At 37.4% G+C, this 26,625-nt stretch overlaps 1 protein-coding gene across 1 annotated transcript; it reads left to right on the forward strand.

The window, feature by feature from the left end:
• Positions 1–3,010: 3,010 nt before the first annotated feature.
• c1h17orf67 (chromosome 1 C17orf67 homolog) lies at positions 3,011–17,488 on the forward strand. Its single transcript, XM_030143141.1, has 4 exons — positions 3,011–3,168; positions 7,846–7,946; positions 14,318–14,455; positions 17,256–17,488. The coding sequence occupies exons 1-3, from the start codon at positions 3,114–3,116 to the stop codon at positions 14,432–14,434; spliced, it is 273 nt and encodes a 90-aa protein (XP_029999001.1). The 5' UTR covers positions 3,011–3,113; the 3' UTR covers positions 14,435–14,455; positions 17,256–17,488.
• Positions 17,489–26,625: the final 9,137 nt, after the last annotated feature.

The following is a 26,625-nucleotide window of genomic DNA, read 5'->3' on the forward strand; positions in this document are numbered from 1 at the left end:
CAGTTTGGGCTGGGACCGTACCTGTAGTCATAGTTTGGGCTGGGACCGTAGTAGTCGCACAGTTTGGGCTGGGACCGTACCTGTAGTCACAGTTTAGGCTGGGACCGTACCTGTAGTCGCACAGTTTGGGTGGGATCGTACCTGTAGTCAGTTTGGGTGGGGACCGTATCTGTAGTCACACAGTTTGGGGTGGGGTCGGACCTGCGTACTGTAGTCACAGTTTGGGCTGGGACCGTACCTGTAGTCACAGTTTGGGGTGGGACTGTACCTGTAGTCACAGTTTGGGGTGGGACCGTACCTGTAGTCACAGTTTGGGCTGGGACCGTACCTGTAGTCACAGTTTGGGCTGGGACCGTACCTGTAGTCGCACAGTTTGGGGTGGGACCGTACCTGTAGTCACAGTTTGGGGTGGGACTGTACCTGTAGTCACAGTTTGGGGTGGGACCGTACCTGTAGTCACAGTTTGGGGTGGGACCGTACCTGTAGTCACAGTTTGGGCTGGGACCGTACCTGTAGTCGCACAGTTTGGGCTGGCTTCCACACTGCTGCTTACACACTGCGCAGTAACTGGCCAGGGGGACGTTTCCGCGCACCCAGCTGTGCTCCGCGGCCCCGTCGGCCCGGGCCGGGGCCATGATCTCCTTGCAGGGCAGGCTCCGGTCCGCCGGCCGCAGACACCGTTCGTCGGCGCAGACCCCGCAGCAGTCGCAGAAAGCCCCCTGCAGGATGTGCTGTGCGCAGACGCAGCAGTAGGTGGGCTTGTTGAACAGGTCCGTGTAGTGCCAGCCGTGTTTACTTTTGCGGAAAAAATCCTTCATGTGCGTTTTCCGCTTGGAGCGTTGCGCGCTGCACCACAGGGTGATGATGACCGGGACCATGACGGCCACGGAGGTCCAGAAGAGCAGCGGCCACTCCTCCCCGGAGCCGCGGTCCTCCCGCACCTCCGCTCCCCCTCTGTGTACATCTGTGCGGGCTTCGGCTACAGCTGGAGGGGATGCTAACGGAGGAGCGGCGGAAACCAGTGAGCGACGGCTACGGAAACAGCGGCGGTACGCAGCACGGACCGGACGTTTGTCCCGCGACGCGCATGTTCTCAGGCCCCCGGAGCACCCGGACACCGGCGAGTGAGGAACGGAAACATTTTACCGTTAAGCTAGTTGTGTACGGAGAACGACGGCGTGACGTCAGCCCCGCGAGCCAGTTCACTGGGTGTTACCAAAGAGGATGCAAGTGACAGGATAGTTCCGGGTACGTCAGATGGAAGAAAGAAGGGCGCGTACCACAGCAGTATGATAGTTTCGCGAACACGGAAGTACATACGGTGTAATATCTCACTCGGTCTGTCATCTCTAACTTGGAGACGCGACTTCAGAGTGCGCATGCGCTCTGTGCTGCGCCATGACGTTCACAGTGCGTTCGGTGATCACCAGTGGAACTTAATGAGGCCTGGGTATGAAAAACAGATGAGTACAGACGAGCAATGTAGTTTACATCAGGTTTTGTTTTTTCAACTTTATTAACAACATTGAGTATATGTAGTTTACATGAGTGGACACAAGGAAAAGGAAGATGTGACGTATGTGTGACGTGTTGTCGGATATAAATGACAGTGTGGCAGTTTGTAGTGAACAAACACACACAGACACATGAGTACTGGAGGGGAGAGAAGAACTGAGGATAGATAGATAGATAGATATAGATAGATAGATAGATAGATAGTAGAGATAGTAGATAGATAGATAGATAGATAGATAGACTTTAAAAAATCTGTAATTTGACAGAATTTTCACTGTTTATTTACAGATTTTTCCTGTATTTTTAAGATATAGGAAAATATGAATGAAATGACAAATATAGACTGTGATTTTACATGTCGAATGTAAAATAACATGAAAAAAACTAACTGTGAATAACCAAAAAACTTCAATTTTTTAAAAGATTTTTTTTCTTTTTTCACAGAAAAATACAGTTAAAATACATTTGCAAATGTATCATTATTTCACAAATATTTCTTTTCTATTTATGAGATGAAACTGTTAATTTAAGTTTAATATTGTAAAACAAATAATAAAAAAAAGATGAAACTACTGACATTAATTGTAACAGAAGTATTAGTTCTGTCAGTTGAACCAGACTTGTTTGTTAATTGACAAATATCTTGTGTAATTAGGAGGTTTCACAACAAAACTGTTGAATAAATGTATTTTTGTGAATGTATACATGTATAAGCACTGATAAACTGTCCAAATACAGTTTATCAGTGGATTGGACAACTGAGTCTCATTAAAAAAAAAAAAAAAAATTAAAAAAAAAAAAAAAAAAAATATTATAATATATAATATATATATATATCTATATATAATATATATATATATTATATATAATATTACACATATAACATATATAGATTAGAGAGATATGTAGAGACATGTAATTTGATTGTTTTAATATATGTAAATATTCTTTATTAAACATAAAAAGTCAAAAAAAAAAAAAAAAAAAAGCAAAATCTCATGTAAAGTTAGGGCAAAAAACTGTATTTTAATTATGGAAAATTACCGTATTTTTATGAGATGGGTATTTTCCATTATTTAACAGTATTTTTTTGGCACCCCTGCTGCCGGAATAATACCGTTTTTTTTATACTTTTTTTTTTTTTTTTTTTTTTAAACAGTGTAGATCGATAGACAGATAGATAGATAGATAGATAGATAGATAGATAGATAGATAGAGATAGATAGATAGATATGATAGATAGATAGATAGATAGATGATAGATAGAGATAGTAGATAGATAGACTGTACTGCCATCTAGTGGACAGTTCTACCTCCCTCTACTGAACTGAATAAACGCATTCATATGTATTAATAATGTTTGTTTGTTTTTTTCTCCACGTGTGTCTCTCCACTGGAGACACATTTCATTCTATTTGATTCATTTCTGTGTGGACTTTTTTTTTTTTTCATCACTAAAGAGCATTTCTTGTCTTTGTGTTCCTGAGCAGGTATTTTTCTCCTTTTGTGGGTGACGTTCTGGAGGAGGAGGGGGAGGATGTGCCCTTCCTTCCCCTCTGTGGACTCTGGACCCTCAGTCACAGAGAAGGCTGAGCAACATGAAGAAGCTGGTGGTGTTTTTGCTGTGCCTGGCCCTGCTGGTCATCTACACAGGTAGGAAAAACTGTCCACAACTGACCCAATTATGGGATTATTCATTTGAATTTAAATGCAAAATGTCTGTTTGATCCAGAACTAGTAAATCCAAGTTTTTACAGAAGATAACTGTAAAGTAAGGGTTTTGTTTAACTGAGAGATCTGTTATCTGATAATCCAATTTAGGCTCATTTTACTGCAGCTTGTTATCATGCATTTATTTTTAGATGCTAAATCAAAAGAATAGAATTACATTTTTTTCCAATTAATTTTCACAGTTGCAGTTTACCTCCCACTGCACCTTCAGATGATTGCACAATTTTTAGAACAGATTTATTTTCAGCATACTCTTATGTTTTATGCTTGCACATAGGGAGAAACGATTACCGGTATAACGATAAACCGCGGTAAAATTGCAGATGGTTTATTAACCGTTTAAATTCAAATTATCATGATAACCGTGTTGATTACCGCACTTTTAGGGGAAAAATCCTATGTAAAGATCTGCTTTAATGTCAAATATTAGAGTATAGTATTAATTTATTACAATTTTGGTTTTCTATACCTAATATTTGGAACCAAATTCACTTTTAAAGTCTTTGAAAAGGTTCGTTAAGCAGTTTGTGTTTTTTATGCAATAAATTATATACATTTTTCAAATTGGATTTTACATCTTTTGTGTGTTTTCTGGCCTTTTGTGTTGATATAGTAGGTTAAAGTGAAAAAAAATAATAGAAGATGATATAGATAGAAGTTGTGCTGAAAAACAGATCCCAAACATGGGATAGGAAACATTTGTTTCTATAGTATATAAAGGCCAATCAAAGGACTGAAAACAGACAAAATAGACTCAGACCACTAAGGGTTAATATTGGAATTTTCTGACACAGAAGAGACACTGGACTGTTATTTTATTTATTTATTTTTTATTTTTTAAATACAACTTGGTTAAATATTTTCAGTGTGTATATCAGTACTTTTTGAACATTTTGAGCAGAATTTCAATAATACCGCAATAATAATGATAACTGTGATAATTTGGTCACATAACCGTGATATGGATTTTCTTATGGTTCCATCCCTACTTTCACAAAACCAAATCAGATGTTATTAATGTGTTGAAAACAGAAGGGTATTCCTTTTTAATTTCAAATGTGAAGAATGTGTGGTTGTTTTGCCACGTTGCGGTGGGTGTCGAGGCGGCAGCAGCAGCTCTGGGCTTGTGTTGACAGAACCTGGATGGCTTTTTCCAGCTCCTTCTGGTGGACCCAGACAGGTCCAGTGTGGAGGCCTGCTGGGCTCACGTACTGCACAGGGGCCCGCACTCCCTGGGGAGCCACGACCATGAATGGAGCTTTTGGTTACCTGTCATGCATGCAGAGCCTGAGAGTCTGAGAGAGCGAGAGAGAGAGGGACGAGCCCCCTCGCTCATGGTCCAGGGGCACTGTAAAAAAAAAAAAAAAAACAGTAAAACAACCTATTTTTCCGGCAGCGGGGGGTGCCGAAAAACACTGTAAAATAACGGAAAATAGCATCTCATAAAATACAGTAATTTTCCATAATTAAAATACAGTTTTTTCCCCTAACTTGCATGACATTTTGCATAAAATAATAATAAGTGAGCAATGGTCTGGCTTATTTTCATTGCAATTTTGTTTTTTTTTTTTCTAATTTTCTTAGGGACAAGACAAACATTTTAAATTTGTTTGTAAATCCAGAAGAGGAGGGCTTGTTATTTCTCCATTTTGCACAGTGGATATGATGTATTTACCCAATAATAAAATTATATTAATGATATCTGAAACAGAAGCCAAATTATCCATATAGATAAAAAATAATATATGATAAATTCAAAACATGGAATATCTTAATCTTTAGTGAAATCCAATTTTTATGTTGACCAAAAACCATGTGATGCAGGACATAAGAAAAATAAGTGTGTACACTGTAAAAAAAAAAAAAAAAAAAAAAAAAGTAACTATTCCGGCAGCAGGGGTGCTGAAAAAATACTGTAAAATAACAGAAAATAACCATCTCATAAAATACGAATTTTCCTTAATTAAGATACAGTTTTTGCCCTAACTTTACATGAGATTTTGCTTCTTTTTTTTTTTTTTTTACTTTTTTTTTTAACTTTTTAATGTTTTGTAAAGAATATTTTCATGATTAAAACAATCAAATTACTCTATAAATATATATAATATATATATATATATATCTAGTATATATATATATATATTATATGAATAATTTTCAATCAGACTCAGTTGTCCAATCCACTGATAAAAACTGTATTTGGACAGTTTATCATGCTTATACATGTTATACATTCACAAAAATACATTTATTCAACATTTTGTTGTGAAACCTCCTGTAATTACCACACATATTTGTCAATTAACAAAACAAGTCTGGTTCAACTGAAGAACAAATACTTCTGTTACGGTTAATGTCAGTAATTTTATCTCGTTTTTTTATTTATTTTTTTTACAGTATTAAACTTTAAATTAACAGTTTAATCTCATAAATAGAAAAGAAATATTTGTGAATTATGATACATTTGTAAATGTATTTAACTATTTCTGTGAAAAGAAAACTTTTCTTTTTAAAAAAAAATGAAATTTTATGCTTATTCCCAGTTACAGTTTTTCATGTTATTTTACATTTGACATGTAAAATCACAGTCTATTTTTGTCATTTCATTGATATTTTCCTGTTTCTTAAAAATACAGGAAAAATCTATAAAATAAACAGTGAAAATTCTGTTAAATTCCAGACTTTTTTACAGTGTGGATGTGTGTATATGTGTGTTTGTGTGTCAGAATGAAGCAGAGCAGCTACCTCGGGACCTGGTTTTGGGGAAATAAATAAACTCACATGGACTCGTTAAACAGATCGCCATGAAAGGTTGATTCATGGCCACGAACACAGCTTTCAGTGTGAGGAATGCTGCCATCATTAGCCAATACCCGTCCGCCGAGCAAACAGCTGTGATGTTCCGAGCAGGACACAAAATAACTGTGGCAGAGTGAGAACTTAGAGCAGACGCTTTAGGTTCCCAAGTGTCCAGAGGAAGTCCAGATAGAGGAAACCACTGCAGAACCGACACAAAACCACAACAAGTTACGGTTTTTCTTAAAGTAGAAAAGATTAGAAACACTACAAGGTTCCTCAACTACATTTTTTAATAAATGGCGATTCTTTTTAGATTACTTTCAACACTGCCTTCAGACTGATCTGTCACACCTCCACCCTACTCTGTTTTGTTATTGTTTAGATGTTGTTTTTTGTCGTAGTTCATTCTGTACGGTGGTCCAGAGGTGTAACAGTCCAAGAAATTATCCTTATAAGACAAAAAAAAAGAGAGAACATCCCCAAAAAAATTATCCACTATAAGAAAAAAAAGAGAACAGCCCCAAAAAATCATCCACTATAAGAAAAAAAAGAGAACAGCCCAAAAAATTATCCACTATAAGAAAAAAAAGAGAACAGCCCCAAAAAATTATCACATAAGAAAAAAAAGAGAACAGCCCAAAAAATTATCCACTATAAGAAAAAAAGAGAACAGCCCCAAAAAATTATCCACTATAAGAAAAAAAAGAGAACAGCCCAAAAAATTATCCACTATAAGAAAAAAAAAGAGAACAGCCCAAAAAATTATCCACTATAAGAAAAAAAGAGAACAGCCCAAAAAATTATCCACTATAAGAAAAAGAAGAGAACAGCCCAAAAAATTATCCACTATAAGAAAAAAATAGAACAGCCCAAAAAATTATCCACTATAAGAAGAAAAGAGAACAGCCCAAAAAAAAATTATGCACTATAAGAAAAAAAGGGAACAGCCCAAAAAAATTATCCACTATAAGAAAAAAAGAGAACAGCCCAAAAAATTATCCAGTGTAAGAAAAAAAAGAGAACAGCCCCAAAAAATTATCCACTATAAGAAAAAAAAGAGAACAGCCCCAAAAAATTATCCACTATAAGAAAAAAAAGAGAACAGCCCAAAAAATTATCCACTATAAGAAAAAAAAGAGAACAGCCCAAAAAATTATCCAGTGTAAGAAAAAAAAAAAGAGAACAGCCCCAAAAAATTATCCACTATAAGAAAAAAAAGAGAACAGCCCAAAAAATTATCCACTATAAGAAAAAAAAGAGAACAGCCCAAAAAAATTATCCACTATAAGAAAAAAAGAGAACAGCCCAAAACATTCTTTTCTTTGCTGTTGCATCGTGCTGTTTCCACTATAGGCACCTATTTAACTAGAAAAGTACTCAGAGAGTGCAGACCTCTGCCAAGGCAGATTGACCCCCCCACCCCACCCCGATCACCACCAAAATTTAATCATTTGTTCCTTGTGCCAGTATCAACATTTCCTGAAAATTTCATCCAAATCCGTCCATAACTTTTTGAGTTATCTTGCACACAGACAGACAGACAGACAGACAGACAGACAGACAAACGCTGGCTAAAACAGAACCTCCTTAGCGGAGGGAATAAAAATAAAAACCCTCGTACTTTGCTGATGTTTCCTGGCTCTCAGGAGGTTCTTGTCTTATACAACAGTGTCATGGCTAAATCCAAAAGCAGTTTGTGCCGCTGCAGGTTTCCAGAGCCGTGTGTCCAACACTACGATGTGACGTTCCAGTCGATGTTTAATCTCATTTTCATTCCCTTCTTATCTGTCGCTGTGTCAGATGCAAACCCCATCATCAAGGAGAGCTTTGCTAAGCAGCTTCTCCGCAGTAAGAGACAGGAGCGCCCAGTGAAACCAGGACACCCTGATGAGCCCATGAGGGTAAGGTCCACTCACACCAGTACTCCTGTAAGACTATCGGTAACACTGCTGATCATATTGACTACACAGATGACCTTTGACCTTTCGTGCATACTGGTCAGCACACTGGACAGTTCTTCCACAGCTGTTCTCTTGTACATTCATGGGTTTTGTTGTTTTAGTTCCATATCATCCAACAAACGGCATGAATTGTTTTGGGTTGTCCATACAGAGCTAACACTGGTCTGCAATTTTTTTAAAAAATGATTTGCTTCAGACATTAAATGTGCTAAATGTTACATATTTTAATAAGATTAATTGGAAAATAAATGACAAAAGTGCCGGTTTGCTGATGTTTTCAAGGTATATGATTAAGCGTTATTCCACATATATATTGGTTTTGTACATTTCTATAATAGTTTTATAATCTTCCACTAAATAGAACCTGTAAAGTGAATGTATTCTAATGTGCAGACAGTGTTTTGAAGTAGATCTTGTAGCTCTGAGACAAATATTCCTTTGAGTAACCCATTCTCTCGTTAATTCTTGAATTTCACATTTTGACCCAAGGCTGTATCTTAGAAAGTTCAGCCAACCAGCATTTTTGACTTGATTTTTCTTTATCAGTGACTCTCATGTGGTAAAATTTCATGACTTTTATTCTGGAAGCATTTTCCTTGTAGACCAGTGTAACAGAACCACAGTGCACAACAGTTTGGCATGATTAACTGTAAAATCTAGATTGAAATATTTTTATTATCATTTATTCGTAAAATTATTGCAACACAAACTCCAGAAATTATTCACAGAAAACTGTCATTTTTTTACTGATCAACATAATTACTGTACCAGACAAACCAGTGAACCACAGTGTGCTCCACCTTTAGACACAACAAACCAGTTACAGAGAACTGTTTTTAATCAGGCCATGGAATGGACACCAGGGTTTGTGTTGTTGGAAAATAACAGAAAATGTTTTCAAAAGGAATTAAAGCTTTTCTTGTTTACAGCAGGCATGAAATGGAAAGAGATTGATCATATTGAAAGATGTTTATGATTGGAATCAGAGAGCTGTTGTTTGGTGAAGGAGTACAATGTATAGTACTTATTTTGTTTATTTATTTTTATTGCATTGGGCTGTTGTATATGTCCTATTTGTGTGTGTGTGTGGTGTGTGTGGGGGGGGGGGCATGAATGGTGTAAGATTAACCCTTTCATGCACGAATTATGAGAACCTTAATCAAGATTTTTTTCCTGAGTGTTTATTCCTCTTTAGGCATGAAAAAAACAATGCAATTGAAAATTTCTTATGAAAAATAAATAAATAAATACATAAAAAACAAAAAATAAAGTTAAAAAAGACATACTACTACTAATAGTAACTAGAAGCACTCGGAGAGCGCAGACCTCCACCAAGGCTGATCAGTGCCCCCCCCCCACGCCAAGGAGGTTATGTTTTTGCCAGGGTTTGTTTGTTTGTTTGTTTGTCTGTCTGTTGTCTGTCGTTAGTGTGCAACATAACTCAAAAAGTTATGGACAGATTTTGATGAAATTTTCAGGGTTTGTTGGAAATGGGCCCCCCGTGGGCCCCCCACCCCCGATCACCACCAAAATTTAATCATTTCTTCCTTATCCCATTTCCAACAAACCCTGAAAATTTCATCCAAATCTGTCCATAACTTTTTGAGTTATGTTGCACACTAACGGACAGACAAAGACAAACAACAAACCCTGGCAAAAACATAACCTCCTTGGCGGAGGTAATAATAATAAAAATGATCTTACGAACTATTTTACATGAAGTTGCAAAAATGTCCATTCAGCTGGACACCTTACATTTAATTTTTGAAACGAAGAAACATGTATTTACAGATAAATTGTGTGAAAACTGGGGGGGGGGGGGGGGCTTGTAGTTCTGGGGGGGAGAGTATGCTCAGGGGAGATCTACACAATGTTACCAATTCATGTCAGAAAAGATATGTAGTGTCTTAAAACCTTAATAAAGATATGTGCAAAAACAAACAAACAAACAAAATCCATGCATATATAAGAGAACAGCTGTAGCATAGCTGTCCACTGTAGTGACCAGTATACATGAAAGGGTTAATGACAATAATTAAAATTGTAATGTAATGTACAGGAGACCACAGGAAGAAGAGTAACTGATGATTCCGTTGCTAATGGAGATCTGAATAAATGAAATGAAACCAAACACAGTGGACACTCATGCATCATCCCATACACTGACATTCAGACCATTACTGTCACTTTGTTGTTCTTGGTAAACCTGATCTGCAGTGACATGCTTTAGTGCCAATCAGCTGCCAGGTGTCATTAGACTGTAATTAACAGGTTTTTTTAACAAAAGTTTTTTGTGTGTGCATTTTATCTCCATTCAGTCAGTAATAACTAGTATTAGAGTATGTTAAAATTAGAGAAAACATCAGATTAGCTGGATTAAAATTTTTATTTTATAGTTGTCACACAGTTTTCACTTTCTGTCATGGTCAGTGTTTGTGTTAATTGAGTTTAGGGTTTTGGTTTTGTCTCTTCCAGTTTTATTTTGGTGGTGGGTGGTCATTCCTGTTTTTGTCTGCTCTCTGTCGGTTGTTGTTGTCCTCCCTAACCCCCTCGTTACCTTCACCTGCTGTTCCTCCTGGAGTTACCCACACCTGAATGTGATCCTGCCTTCCCTCTACGTTCTCCTCTGCCTTCGTCTGTTGTCAGTGCGTCGTTTTTGTTGCCCCTGTGAAGACCAGCTTGTTCTTGAATACTGATCCCAGCTCCAGGGCCGTAGCACCAAATTCTGGGCCCATACACAAAAAGTCCTGATGGGCTGAGGAATATTGCAGTGTTTATATCAAAAAGCTAAACTAATATGTGTTAGACTTATAACTGATGTATGTAAATGTGTAAAGTTTAGAAGGAACCTGGCGCTTTAGAAGATGTTTGGTCTAAAGTTTGGTGTGGATTTCCTTGACATTTTCTAGAATGTTGGGATATCTTAGAGCTGTTTGTTATTATTATTGTTATTATTTTATTTTGTGATTTTGAAGACAGTGTTACTGTTGGTAAATGAGAAAGAGTCAGAAATGTAAATAGGAAATCAGTTTTATCTTGAAAATCAATATCTTTGGGGAAAAAAATGTAACTTTCTCAGTTTTTGCTCAAAATTCATTTTTTTCCTGAAAATGACCAATATTCAAATGTTTATCTCACGAATGAATGAAGATACAATAAAATCGTTTCTTGTGTTTAAAAGTTGAAGTTCTGTTCTTTCATTTGATGTATCAGTGTTCACATACTCCTAACACAACATTTCAGTGAGCCTCCAAAGATTGGTGAAAATGACCAAAAAGGCTGGCGCTGGCTACTAACTCACTGGAAAATGCTCTGGAGGGAAAGAGTTAAGCTACTGTATAAGAAAACACAAGCACACAGACTGTATTTATCCATTAGATTTACTGAGTGAACAAGAATGGGCCACATTTTTCAGTAGCCTATAATAATATGTCATAAAAGGTAACCAAACAAAACATGACTCAATAGTCATTTTCCTGTAAAGATACACAAAAGGCAAAAACAAACAGATTTGAACAAGTATTCCAAAAATAAAAATAGCACAATTCTATACATTCCAGTTTACTGGAGAGAAAATGCCACTGACGGGTCTTCTTGCTGGAAAAATCCCTGATGATGATTTAAAGTCCAATGCTCTTACCAATGTGTTTTCAATGGAGAGAACAGGCGAACAAGCAAGGTGTGTTTGTCGAACTCCTGTGGACTGAACCATTTTGCGCTTTTCTCCAGGAGTGTTCACAGAGCAGTGACAGCAGTCTGTACTTTTTTGGAATACAATAACACTGGATTACAAAAACATGTTTTTTGCAAGTTGTCTTGGTTTTTTCAACTGAATTCGGACCCTTTTGCACCGCTAAATCCAAAAATGACATCTGTTTTTCTCAATCAGGTCAGGTTTTTTTGCCAATTTGATTTTGAAAAATTGGATCTTCTCACAAAATTGATTACATTTTTGTGACTTTATCAGTCGATTTTTTATATAGTTCTCACCAAAAATAGGTTTTAAGAGAAAAAAAATCATTTTCTAACAGGATTCCTGTTAGGTACAATGGTGTATTCACCGCAGATGGAGCAGAATACGTCTTCTAGTCGAAGCCATTTCATTCACCTGTAATATTAAAAAAAACATTAATCATAAATTGGCAAAAGTAAAATCTTCAGAACTTGTTTATTGCAAGAAATATGAAAGAATTTTGTATAATATGATGTGAAAATGCCCATAAATGTAAGCAAAAATGTTAAAAAGCCAATATGTAGCAGAGTTCAGAAAGTTGACCTGACTGAGCAAAATTAATGTGATTTTTGGATTCAGCACCAAAATGATCCTAAATCAGCTCAAAAACTGAAACAATAATTGTTGTGACCAGTGAATATACCAGTTTATAAAATCTAATGCATGAAGCTTGCATATAGGTCGATATTTATCATGTTATTTAGTTGAACAACAGGAAAAAAACTAGTTTAAAAAAAATCTTAACTTCCCATGGGCCCCCCTCTCCCTTGGGCCCCCCCACAGCTGTGTAGGTTAACACCCCTGATCAACGGCCATGCCTAGCTCCATGTGTTTTGTTCTCCAGGCTTTTTAGTTTATATTGAGCATATTGAGCTCCCTCCTTTTGTTCTCCTGTTTTTGTTTTTTTTTTTTTGGATTCTTTGTTTAATTAAAATCCTTTACTCTCTCAACCTCATGTGTCTTGAGCATTTGGGTCCACCCCAGTGTGTCGTGTTGTAACACTTTCTGATGATGTGTTTTAAATACATGTTTCTTTGCTTCAAAAATCAAACACATGGTGTCCAGCTGAGCGGACATTTTGTAACTCCATGAAAAATAAGTTCATTAAAAAAAATTTCAATCGCATTTTTTTTTTTTTTTTATGCCTAAAGAAGAGTAAAAACTATCAGGAAAAAATACTGACTAAGGTTCTCATAATTCATGCATGAAAGGGTTAAACTCCTACAACTTTCAACATGATATTAACCGGAGTAGAAACTTGTGGATTCAAAACAAAGTCACATGATTCCAAATATTCTTAACATTCCTTCACTAATCAACGTTCAGAATGAGAAAATGCAGTTGTTGCCAGTTCATACATAGACTTGACAGTGTCGGTAGATCTGCTCACAGCTATCGGTTCAGAAAAGATTAGAAAATGTGACATGTGATTAAATGCAGCCTATAAATGTGGCCTTTTGACGTGGATATCAAATATTATTTACTCACCATACTGAAACTGAAATTTAAATCATCTAAGTTGTGAAGCGTCTTTGAGTGTCCAAAAAAGTGCTATATAAGTGTGATGTATTATTTATTTTTTTTTTTTTAATATTTTCCTATTTCTCTGTTTTCTACAACTACTCTGATTAATACATGTTGAATTGTAATGTTTTGGAATCTGCAGAGCAATAGAAAGTAGAGCAGGAACAAAAATCAATTTAGAAAGGAGGAGTAGGCCATGGAAAATAGAAAATAGAATAGAATAGAATAGAATAGAATAGAATAGAATAGAATAGAACAGAACAGAATAGAATAGAATAGAATAGAATAGAATAGAATAGAATAGAATAGAATAGAATAGAATAGAATGTCTTTATTGTCATTATACATATGCACAACGAAATAAAAGAGACAACTCTCCAGTGGTGCGTAGTGCAAAACAGTTTAAAAGAAGAAAGAAAAGAAAAGTGTAAATATGTATATACAGAATAAAAACAAGCATGTCACCAACCAAGAAACAGTAGAGATAAATATATATTGCACTTTGACCCTGGTTGGACACTAAGGATATGTGTTAAATATATATCTTTATTTGAGGTATTGTTTTTGCAGTGTGTTCAGTACCTGTATTGCACTTGGGTAATCCTTTCCCCAAATGGACAGACATCATTTCTAACTTGAGTAGAAATAAGAAATCTAATAGTCGCTGCTCACAAGAGAGTATGTAGAAGTTCCTCAAAGTCCTTCAAATCATTAGAGAAGACTTTGTAAATGTAGTTGGATACCTTTATTGATCAACACTTACATCTAATTAGTGGAGTCAGGTTAGTCCCTGCTCTGTTCTATTATAACTGAAGAAATCCAGTGGTGAATGAATCTTGTTGTTTCCATTTTCCAGGTAAAAAACTGGTTCAGATGGGTTCTTCTGTTTTCATACTCTGTCATTTCTCTGTTATTAAACTGTAGTTCCCTGAACATCCAGGATGAGGTTTCAGTTTTTCACATATGGGTTCAGCAAAATGGAATCTCAAGCTGTTGTTATTGTCTTTTTTTTAGACTTTATTTTTAACCTCCACTTGATGTTGTCTGTTGTCAGGAGCACCTGCTGCACATGCAGGCTCTGGATCAGAGGGCCCAGGAGACCAACCTGGAGCACTGGCTGAACCCACACTGCTACCCACGCTGCGACAGGAACTACGGATACCCCGTCTGATGAGGACCGACGTCCCACAAGGTCGGTCACACACCTGCGACAGTGCACACAAGTCCTGCAAGACCTGAGGGAAGTCTGAGGAGGCTTTTCTTAGTATTTTCTTTTCTTACGTTTTGTGATTTTTATCTGAACAGTATGGAACAACAGGAAACCTCAGAAACCTTTAGACCAGTGGTTCCCAACCTTTTTATACTGCAGACCAGTTTCATGCATGAAAATTTTCCTTGGACCAGGTAGAGGTGCAGGGGTTCCAATAACAAAAACCTTTGTCAGTTCAGAGCATGTGATCTGAAACACTTACACTGTAGATCAGACAATTCCACTGATTCTGCCGTAGAATATCAGCTCACCCTAATGCAGAACCAGTGGAACCCTGGACTGGTTTCCCTGCAGCTAGACGGTCCCATCTGGGGCTGATGGAGACACACAGTCCATCCGTGTTCTGTAGATCCAGGCTATTATTATGGAACTGTCATCGCAGAAAACCCAGACACACAAAGATATGAGGGTGGAAACAGAAGAAGGACTTTCAGGGCTTTTGTGGTGATGTCTGCATATTCTGCTTTGACTTGAATCCAGAATGCACAGAGGTTTGCAGTTGTCTCAAACATGGGTGGATGTGCTGCAGCAGTTTGGAGGAGCTTGTGTGTCACCTGTTGCAATGAACCAGGAACTGAGGCGGGAATCCTGATATTTCCTTCTAAATGCAGCTTCTGTTTGCAGACAGTGTGTGACCCTTCTGCAGCCTCAGCATTTCCTCGTTTCTTCCCGAAAAAGTTCTTCAGTGAATTTAGTTTTTGGCTCATTTCTTTAGCTTGTGTTTCTGCTGATTCATGAGCGGTTGTGAGGCGAGGGCAGAAACGGTCACTTTTCAAAATAAAATCTCCGCAAGACTAATGGAAAAAATTGCTCTAATATTAACCACAAATTTTTTTTCTTTGCTGCACGGTACCAAATGATTCACGGACCGGGGGTTGGGGACCACTGCTTTAGACCACTTTCTGAGTCACAGTCACATAATGGGACATTTCCACTTGAGGTGACTTTAAAGTTCACTTTAACACGTTAAAAGGAATTCTCCAACAGCTGGTCATGTCCAAATCTGTCAACACTTGAAAACTAGAGCTGCAGCTATCGATTATTTTTATAATCAACTAAGTTAGCGATTATTTTGTTTGATTCAATTCGATTATAGGATTGTTTGAATAGGCTAAAAAATGGTAAAAATATGAAAAAGACATGTCTGAAAATGCCACACAGGAGAGTGAGTAACATGCCATTTGCTGAGGTGTAAATAGAGGAGGTCAGAGAGGAAGAGGAGCAGAGAGGAGCTCAGTGTTTGATGATGCGGTCGTCTAAACCTACAGCAGCAGAACTAAGAGCAGCCTGAGCTCTAACTCTAAAAACAGGAACATTGTGAACCTACTCTTAAACATACGGATGGTGTCTGCCTCTTGGACCGAAGCAGGAGGTGGTTCCACCAGAGAGGAGCTTGATAGCTGAAGGTTCTGGCCCCTGTCCTACTTCTGGAGATTCCAGGGACCAGCAGTGCACCTGCATGTTGACAGCGTAGTGCTGTAGATGGAGTGTATGGAACTAAAAACTGTCAGATCGGGAGGAGCCTGGACATGAAGGGTTCCAGAAGTGAGGAGGAGTACCCACTGCATCAGAACATGGAGGCTCTGAGCAGCTCCTTCAGCTTCAGACCTCTACACCCACAGAGTAGGAAGGAGTTACCTAAAGGAAGCATGCATAGGATAAACAGTGTTAGTCCAAGAACCGAGCCTTGAGGAACTCCATAACTAACTGTAGTGCACTGAGAGGACTCATTATGAGCATTAACAGAATGAAAACAATCCGTTGTCTAGGATTTGAACCGCATTAATGCGATACTTTAATACCAATCGTTGCAGAAGGATGTGATGGTCAACAGTGTCAAAAGCCGCACTAAGGTCAAATAAAACCAGTCTAGAAACCAGACCCTTATCTGAAGCAGTGAGAAGGTCACTGGTAACTTTGACCAGTGCCGTTTGTGTTCTATGATGTTCCCTAAAACCTGACTGGAAGTTCTCAAAGACTGTTGGACTGAAAATCAAGAAAAATCAAGAAAAGTTAATACTTTATTTATTTTAAGTGAATGAATAAAAGAGCATTAAATTATCAAGATGATCAAAAATGAACAAAAAATGAATTAAAGAAACGCAAATAAACAAAGCAACAAACAACTAGAAAAGCACTCAGAGAGCGCAGACCTCCACCAAGGCAGATCAATGCCGCCCACCCCCACCCCCACCCCGATCACCACCAAAATTTAATCATTTGTTCCTTGTGCCAGTATCAACATTTCCTGAAATTTCCATCCAAATCCATCCATAACTTTTTCAGTTATCTTGCACATGGACAGACAGACACACACACACAAACCAATGCCAGCAAAAACAGAACCTTCTTGGCAGAGGTAATTAAATTAAAGCAACAAATTAAGCAAAAAAAATGAACAAAAAGGAGCAAAACAATTAACTAAAAGAATAAAAATAAACAAAATATTCAACAAAATTAACAAAAAAATAAACTATAAAATGAACAGACATTTATAAAATACAATAAGATCTGACACAACAAAAAAACAAAATGAAAATGTTTACTCCCTGACCTTAAAATCCTAGGGAAAACACAGGCTTTATAAAGCCATGAAAATAAAACATAGACATGAAGAAAAACACAATACATATATTTTGTCTTTGTGTTCACATTCTGTTTTCATCAGTCATCCAGCATTTTGACCCATCTTTACTATCTTTTACTCTCTCTTCCTTCACAGAAACGGGAGCAACATCGAGACTCAGTAATGGCATCAGTGGGAAAACATGACGGAAACAAAACCACTTCTCGTGCTTTGGTTTCTGCTTTTTCTGCTGCTGAATAAATAAATACTGATACTGAATAAATGCTCATGCATGTATAATCCTTTAATAGTGTAATAGTGTAGTTACCAACACCAAGGCTACATGTTTTTCCCTGAATTAAACAACACAATAAATTTTTTACAAGCATTTGGATAACAGTGACTGAAGTTTTATTATTATTGTCTAATGTACAGGTCGACTGTGCGTGTTTTTCTTTATTTTTCTGTGATTCGATTTTCACAGAAAGTACCTCATCACTGTCCTCCTACACACACCGATCATGTGGAATGCTGGTAGAAACTTAAAGATAATCCAAACGCCGCAGCTAAAACATGGGGGTTTGTGCTGCAGATGTGTCAGACTCACCACTGCATACGTTTTATGAGGTTTATTTATCCGTCTGTATCACAAGCACAGAAAACAAGCGCTTCCTTCAGATGCTGTATGTTCAGTGCCGTGCATGGATATCCTCATAGCCAGTGCAGATCTTATTTATGATGAGGACAAAAGACCACAACGGTGACGGTCAACAGAAAGTTTGTCCCCTGGCTCACACTGCTGCCATGACCCAGGCCACTTCCACACCCAGGTGAGTGCAGACACCAGATGGACAACAGCACAGCCACAGAGAGAAGAAATGGACAACAGCACAGCCACGGTGAGAAGAAATGGACAACAGCACAGCCACAGAGAGAAGAAATGGACAACAGCACAGCCACAGAGAGAAGAAATGGACAACAGCACAGAGAGAAGAAATGGACAACAGCACAGCCACAGTGAGAAGAAATGGACAACAGCACAGCCACAGAGAGAAGAAATGGACAACAGCACAGAGAGAAGAAATGGACAACAGCACAGCCACAGAGAGAAGAAATGGACAACAGCACAGCCACGGTGAGAAGAAATGGACAACAGCACAGAGAGAAGAAATGGACAACAGCACAGAGAGAAGAAATGGACAACAGCACAGCCACGGTGAGAAGAAATGGACAACAGCACAGCCACGGTGAGAAGAAATGGACAACAGCACAGCCACGGTGAGAAGAAATGGACAACAGCACAGCCACGGTGAGAAGAAATGGACAACAGCACAGCCACAGAGAGAAGAAATGGACAACAGCACAGAGAGAAGAAATGGACAACAGCACAGCCACAGAGAGAAGAAATGGACAACAGCACAGCCACGGTGAGAAGAAATGGACAACAGCACAGCCACAGAGAGAAGAAATGGACAACAGCACAGCCACAGAGAGAAGAAATGATAGTAGTGGGACTGTTGGTTCTTTGAAGGGAGTCGCTCAATCAGGAGTCGTTCACTGAAAAGAGTCGTTCAACAGACTGACTCTGTTATGTTTTTTCCATTCTTTTGAAACACCAATGTTTTCATGACTAAATAGGCTACATGTGATGATTGATGTTACATTTTAAAGGTGTTTAATTGGCACGGCAGTAAATATTATCTTACCGTAAAAAAGAATCGTTAGTTCAAATGTGTGGGTTAAATCCATGACATGAGAGGTGACATTAGACAAATGATGGAACTGGACCAAAAACATGACGGTACATTCTGTGGACTAGTCTGTAGAATAAAAATGAAGAAGAAAATAAAACATTTTCTTATGAAGTAACATTTTATTCTCCTCAAAACAAGAACAATAAATGTGTGGAAACACACGGAAAAAATTGCACAAAACACAACAGTGATGAATCACTGCAATTCCTGAAATACCTGAACTGGAGTGACATTCTCAGAACAAGAACAGTATGTAGTAAACATACAGAAAAAATGCACAAAACACAAAAGCCATTTATCATTTATCCTCCAGTATGCTCACCTCACGCTTCAAACTGTTGTTTTTTTGCTAACTTCCTGCCATCAGACATGCGTAGTGCACTCTTTTTTTTCTGCTGGAACATTCTCCTCCTGCTCAGTGCCTCCCCAGTGACGCTAAACTGACAGGCAGTCGGACACTCCCTCCTTAAAAAAAAAAAAAAAAAATAAGAAAAAATGAACGGCTCTTTACAAAGACTCAGTTCCCATCGTTCATTTCAAAGAGCCGTTCAAAAGATTCGATTCGTTCGTGAATGTCACATCACTACTAAATGAACAACACCACAGCCACAGTGCCAACGAAACTGGTGCCAATGTCCCTGAGGTCATTACCTCCGCCAGGAGGTATTGTGATCACTTTGCTTTGTGTGTGTGTGTGTGTGTGTGTGTGTGTGTGTTTGTTTGTTTGTTTGTTTGTTTGTTTTTTTTAGCAACTTTACGGGGAAACTCTTCCACCCATCTTTCCCAGATCTTCCCCACAGATAGGCCTAGGCCCTGGGACCAACCCATTACATTTTGGTCCCAGTAGGCCAAAGTTCAAGGTCACAGCAAGGTCACAACATCTACAGTTTTCCATCTGTCATCATTGAACAATTTTCCAAAATTCATAAAAATTCAAAACAACTGTGATTAGCCTCCAATTGGATCCACCTGTAGTTTAGAACAATCTCTTGTATGTGGAACTAAATTGTCCACATCCACTGTGGAATGTGGACTCTGTGGACATTTACACTGAACACTGAAAATCCCATTTCCCACACATTTAAAATTAGAACTCAACTAATACTGATGTGAATTGAATCTAATTGGACAGACACATGACTGGGACCAAGCTTCAACTGTTTCTGCTGTATGGAACAACCTGGAAACTGTTGAATTTAAACAGAAACAGTCGGCCCACACATGCACACTGTTCAGGTGCTTGGTGGAGGTTTGCGTTCTCTGAACACTAGTTTTAGTTACATTCAAATCAGTTGGAATACATCCACCTGTTTTTCATTCAGTGAACACTTTAGTTCATCTTTTAGTGTTGTGCTGAATTCTGCTCCCAGCTGAAAACTGCATCCCCAGATGTGGGTGATGTAGTTTTCAGCAGTATGTGTTTTTATTACCTCTGCCAAGGAGGTTATGTTTTTGCCAGGGTTTGTTTGTTTGTTTGTTTGTTTGTCTGTCTGTTTGTCTGTCTGTTTGTCTGTCCGTTAGTGTGCAACATAACTCAAAAAGTTATGGACAGATTTGGATGAAATTTTCAGGGTTTGTTGGAAATGGGATAAGGAAGAAATGATTAAATTTTGGTGGTGATCGGGGGTGGGGGGGCCCACGGGGGGGCCCATTTCCAACAAACCCTGAAAATTTCATCAAAATCTGTCCATAACTTTTTGAGTTATGTTGCACACTAACGGACAGACAAACAAACAAACAAACAAACCCTGGCAAAAACATAACCTCCTTGGCGTGGGGGGGCCCCACGGGGGGGGGGGGGGGGGGGGGGGGGGGGGGGGCACTGATCAGCCTTGGCGGAGGTCTGCGCTCTCCAAGTGCTTCTAGTTGTTTTATATTTTGTGTGCTGTTAACATTTGAAAGTTTTATATCCCTCACAGTTTGTACATTCTTTAATATTAAACAGACAAAAAAACAAACAGCATTACTGTCCACTTCAAAGGGGGAGCAGTTTTCTGCAGACAGTAGAACATTTGGTGTCCAGTCTGTCCACTGAAGCCCCACACTCCTCTCAGGCAGCCTGCAATGAATGTGTAAGTCCACCAGATGTCACCGTTAAGCAACCCAGTGTCAACACACCTGAGGGAATGTGCCACACACTCCATGAGGCCTCATGTACCCACCAGGAGCGTAGGAGATGGTTTGAAAAGAACATTTCTGAAACATGCATGTGACAGTTTCATAACACCATAAGTGGTTGTTAATATGGATGAAATACTCTGTTGCAGAAGATATGATACTCTGGACACAAAAAACAGGTCAGTGTTACAAGTGCTGTACTTATTTTTGGTGCCACTTAAATGTCATTTTTACTTAAAGTGTTTTCAGAGCAGTCCATGTTTTGAAAGAACAGGGACATTGATAGTATGTGAATGGAAAGTGTCTGTGGCCAAAATGGTCCTTCTGTAGCCTGTAATGATTCAGTAAACAGTAGACAGTGATTCAGAACAGTCCTTACATACACTGTAAAAAAAAAATCTGTAATTTAACAGAATTTTCACTGTTTATTTTACAGATTTTTCCTGTATTTTTAAGATACAGGAAAATATCAATGAAATGACAAATATAGACTGTGATTTTACATGTCAAATGTAAAACAACATGAAAAAACTGTAACTGTGAATAACCATAAAATTTCAATTTTTTAAAAGAATTTTTTTCTTTTTCACAGAAAAATACAGTTGAAATACATTGCAAATGTATCATAATTTCACAAATATTTATTTTGCATTCATGAGATTAAACTGTTAATTTAAAGTTTAATACTGTAAATAATAATAATAATAATAATAATAATAATAATAATAATAATAATAATGAAACAAGATAAAATTACTGACAATTAACGGTAACAGAAGTATTTGTTCTGTCAGTTTAACCAGACTTGTTTGTTAATTGACAAATATCTTGTGTAATTACCGGAGGTTTCACAACACAAATGTTGAATAAATGTATTTTTGTGAATGTATAACATGTATAAGCACTGATAAACTGTCCAAATACAGTTTTTATCAGTGGATTGGACAACTGAGTCTCATTGAAAATTATTTATATATATATTTATAGGTAATTTGATAGTTTTAATACACGTAAATATTCTTTATTAAACATTAAAAAGTCAAAAAAAAAATATGTAAAATCTCATGTAAAGTTAGGACAAATAACTGTATTTTAATTATGGAAAATTACCGTATTTTTATGAGATGGTTATTTTCTGTTATTTTACAATATTTTCTGAGCATCCCTGCTGCTGGAATAATACTGGGGTTTTTTTTTTGTTTTTGTTTTTTTTGTTTTTTTTTTGTTTTTGTTTTTGTTTCTTTTACAGTGTAGCCACATTCACAAACCTAACAAAAAAAAACTAAAAAAGTGAAAATAATCAGCAAAGTTACTTAAACATTAAAATGATCAATTACAACATGCAGTCATATTGAGATCTAATGCAACATGTGTCTGTTCCAGTGCATTCTACTGTAAACTACATGAACTGTATAGTGGAAAAAATACTGAAAAAAATTAGTTGTGCTACAATGTGGCAACAGACTGAGATGGAAACTGTATCTCTGGCTCCATCTTATGGCAGTAATGAGGAAATATAGACACAAACCCAGTTCTCTCTCTCTCTCTCTCTCTCTCTCTCTCTCTCTCTCTCTCTCTCTCTCTATCTCTCTCTCTCTCTCTCTCTCTCTCTCTCTCTCTCCTCTCTCTCTCTCTCTCTCTCTCTCTCTCTCTCTCTCTCTCTCTCTCTCTCTCTCTCTTCTCCTCTCTCTCCTCTCTCTCTCTCTCTCTCTCTCCTCTCTCTCTCTCCATGTAGTCACTATAAGCCAGTATGCACACAGATGGGCTTTGCAGACGTATTTCTGACATCGGTGGCACACTGTTCCAGCCTTTTTTCAACAGGACATATTTGACATGTCTTTAAGTCTGGACAAAGCTGACTGCTGCAGTACTTAAGTATTTTTAGTCAAGGAACAGACTACAGAAACAGCAGGTTGATCGGTTCGTTACAGAGGCTGACAGGGGTGTGTTCTGGTCAGACAAGGAGCTGGAGGAGGACTGGACCTGGTGGGATGGCTGCAGTTTTTATCACTGTTTTCACAATTAGAAAACAAAAATGAAAAATGAGACTACTTCTGTAATGTTTAGGTATAGTGTCATTTTTCTGCATGTAATTGAAGTTGTTAGTGTTATTATCAGTTGACAAAGTCAGCTCAAACATTAGAATATATAAATAGAATGTATATAGAAATTAAAATATAACCATATTTTCATATGATACATGACAGCTGAACTGTAAACCCCAATAATAAGTTAATTTAACTAAAAAAAAATCGTTGAAACTGATTACATCGAAATTTTTAAGTAATGTAACTCTAAACCCATTGCCTTAAAAAAAAATTGAAGTAATGAAAACTTGTGTATTAAACTTAAATGCTTGATTTGAATGGAATTACTATTTTAAGTACAACACATTAAATGCCAAGTTAATTTAACTTAAAATTTGTTCCAATGTCAGTTGGTTTGTATAATCTATAACTCAATATCATCAGTTCATTTTACTCAATTTCAAGTTGATTTAAATTAAAAAAACTTCTGCTACATAGAGTGCTTTGCATAATTACTAAAATTATTATATAGTAGCATGAATGAAGTATAATTTACCATTACAGGAAGTGCTTAAGAGTGGCAAAGCATAAGAATTTGTACTGGACTAAAATAATTTCAGATGAACAGTAAATCCATAGTTGTTCCTGTGGCTCTGACTCCTGGTGCAGCTATACACAAATACACAAACAAACACAAAAAGGCCAAGAAACACTGACACACACACATTCAGTCCACATGAACACTAACAGCACAACCCACTGAACCCTGCACAGAAAACAACACATTTACAACAACAGGAACAATACCCACAATGCACTGCACAGATACAAAGGTGTGGTCAGGACTAAAACTGAGGGATTTAAATCCATTCAACTGAAACTGTTTTTGTACTTTTGACTATGTCGACAAATTAGTAGAATATACTGAACATTTTATAGTAATGGAATAAAACTGAAATCATTTAAGTCCATTGGAACTAAGCCTTTAGTAAACACACAGTCTGGGCTGACAGTGTGGTTTAGCTGAACCCATGGCTCTGACATTTGGACTAAACCTTCTGCAGTGGCTGGACTGAGGCGTCTGAAGAGCGACAGACCCAGATTAACCTGACTGTAAGACCTGTGCTGTCTGAGGATGGACTCCTGATGTTAATCCAGGATGTTCCACTAGTGCTGAACATATATAGTCTGTATCAGGTGACATGTTCTTCTAAGAGGCAGTGGTTTAATGTGATGCTGAAATACAGCTCTTTGACAAAGGGACCATCTGCTCCTTCAAACTGTTACAGTACAAAGTGGAACCCAGTGGAAATAAACAAAAAATTAAATAATTAATTAATTAATTAATTAAATAAATAAATAGCCTGCCAGTCAAAAGTCTGGACACACCTTCTCTGGGAATTTATGGAGCCAGGGAAGGGATATGAGGAAAAAAAAATAAATAAATAAATAAATAAATAAATAAATAAATTAGATAGATAGATAGATAGATAGATAGATAGATAGATAGATAGATAGATAGATAGATAGATAGATAGATAGATAGATAGATAGATAGATAGATAGATAGATAGATAGTGTTATAACGCAGTCATATTTGCTCTCTCTTGCTTCAGGTCCATATGTACGTTCACTGTCAGCCCAGACTGTGTGTTTACTAAAATGCTTTAATTCCAATGGACTTAAATGATTTCAGTTTTATTCCATTACTATAAAATGTTCAGTATATTCTACTAATTTGTAGACAGAGTCAAAAGTATGAAACAGTTTCAGTTGAATGGATTTAAATCCCTCAGTTTTAGTCCTGACCACACCTTTGTATCTGTGCATTGCATTGTGGGTATTATTCCTGTTGTTGTAAATGTGTTGTTTTTCTGTGCAGGGTTCAGTGGGTTGTGCTGTTAGTGTTCATGTGGACTGAATGTGTGTGTGTCAGTGTTTCTTGGCCTTTTTGTGTTTGTTTGTGTATTTGTGTACAGCTGCACCAGGAGTCAGAGCCACAGGAACAACTATGGGTTTACTGTTCAGATGAAACTGCTGTTGCAGAGTGGAAATCTTGATGCTATACCAGCTTAAAAGCACTTCCTGCACTGGTAAATGATAATGAACTAATTGCCAATCATGCTATATTATATTAAATTGAATAATTACCTCCGCCAAGGAGGTTATGTTAATGCCAGGGTTTGTTTGTCTGTTTGTTTGTCTGTCCCTCAGTGTGCAACACAACTCAAAAAGTTATGGACAGATTTGGATTTGTTTGTATTAGGGTTTGTTGGAAATGGGATAAGGAAAGAACTGATTAAATTTGGTGGTGGCCCTCCCACGGGGGGGGGGGGGCCCACTGACCAGCCTTGGCGGAGGTCTGCGCTCTCCGAGTGCTTCTAGTTTCATGGACTATTTTGGTCAGGAATAGGGTTATGAGTTTTATTAACTTAAATGATTGTTTAATCAATGATAAACTAATCTGGCTGCCACTGAGAAAATTAGTCAGTGTAAGCTAAATGCTGAGTTGAATGGTTGGAGTGTGTGCTGTTAGTGTTCATTTGGACTGAATATGTGTATGTCAGTGTTTATTGCCTTTTTGTGTTTGTTTTTGTATTTTTGTGCAGCTGCACCAGGAGTCCAGAGCCACAGGAAGAACTATGGATTTACTGTTCAAACCAAAAATAAGTTAGTCATAAGTAAATCTTTTAGCTTAATCACATAAAAAGCACTTCCTTTAACGCTTTAATACGCTGAGCTAACTTATTGTTTAACTTACATCCACAACTCTATATCAAGTTGAATAATTAAAAAAGCTGTTCATATTGCAAAAGGTTTATTTTAAATCAACTTGGAATTGAGTAAAATGAGCTGATGATATTCAGACTAATGATTCTACAAAACAACTGACATTGCAACAAATTTTCAATTAAATTAACTTGGCATTTAGTGTGTTGGACTTCAAACAGCAATTCCATTCAAATCAAGCATTTCAGTTTAATACACTCCAGTTTTCATTCCGCATTACTTACATTTTTTAAGGCAACAGGTTACCTCACATTTTTAAAGTAAACTCAGCTTATCCGGTCTGACAGGGTTGGGATCCAGTTCGGGTCCGACTGTGTCAGGTCTGACACGCCCCCTGTCCTGTTAGTATGACGTAACTCTTTCATTATTTGTCCGATTGGAATAATCGTAAAGGTTTCTGAATGAAATCCACATTTACCTTCAGCTGTGGGCAGCTTCATACAGGAGGATGTGCGCATTGTTTGAAAACCCTTTATACAATATATATGCCTTGGACTTGTTTTCTTATTTTGACCAGAAAAAAGTCCGAAAATATGCTGTGAGTCCTTTTGCAGAACACTTAGAATGTTCAGTATCTATAACCACTTATAATTCACTGCTTGTTTGAATACTGTAATAACAGTTTAAAACAAAGAGAAACACTAAAACAGAATTATTTTTTTTTTTTAGTCTTAGCAGAAAAACACTGAAATTACACATGGATACAAGATTTTGAATGTTAAATATGAACTTTGAAAGTATAAAAAGTATTTACAATAAACTGTGAGTATTTGTCTCTATTGTGCAAAAACAGTCAAAGTCCAAACTACCCAGTCTCTGCTCGCATCACTGTGGCTT

Source organism: Sphaeramia orbicularis, chromosome 1, assembly GCF_902148855.1.
Source record: "Sphaeramia orbicularis chromosome 1, fSphaOr1.1, whole genome shotgun sequence".
Lineage (NCBI taxonomy): Eukaryota > Metazoa > Chordata > Actinopteri > Kurtiformes > Apogonidae > Sphaeramia > Sphaeramia orbicularis.

Excerpts from the sequence above, each read along its gene's own strand:
- c1h17orf67 (XM_030143141.1), top strand. The coding sequence starts at position 3,114 with ATGAAGAAGCTGGTGGTGTTTTTGCTGTGCCTGGCCCTGCTGGTCATC. Across the intron at positions 3,169-7,845 it reads CCTGCTGGTCATCTACACAG|ATGCAAACCCCATCATCAAG; the intron begins GTAGGAAAAACT and ends TCGCTGTGTCAG. Across the intron at positions 7,947-14,317 it reads ACCCTGATGAGCCCATGAGG|GAGCACCTGCTGCACATGCA; the intron begins GTAAGGTCCACT and ends GTCTGTTGTCAG.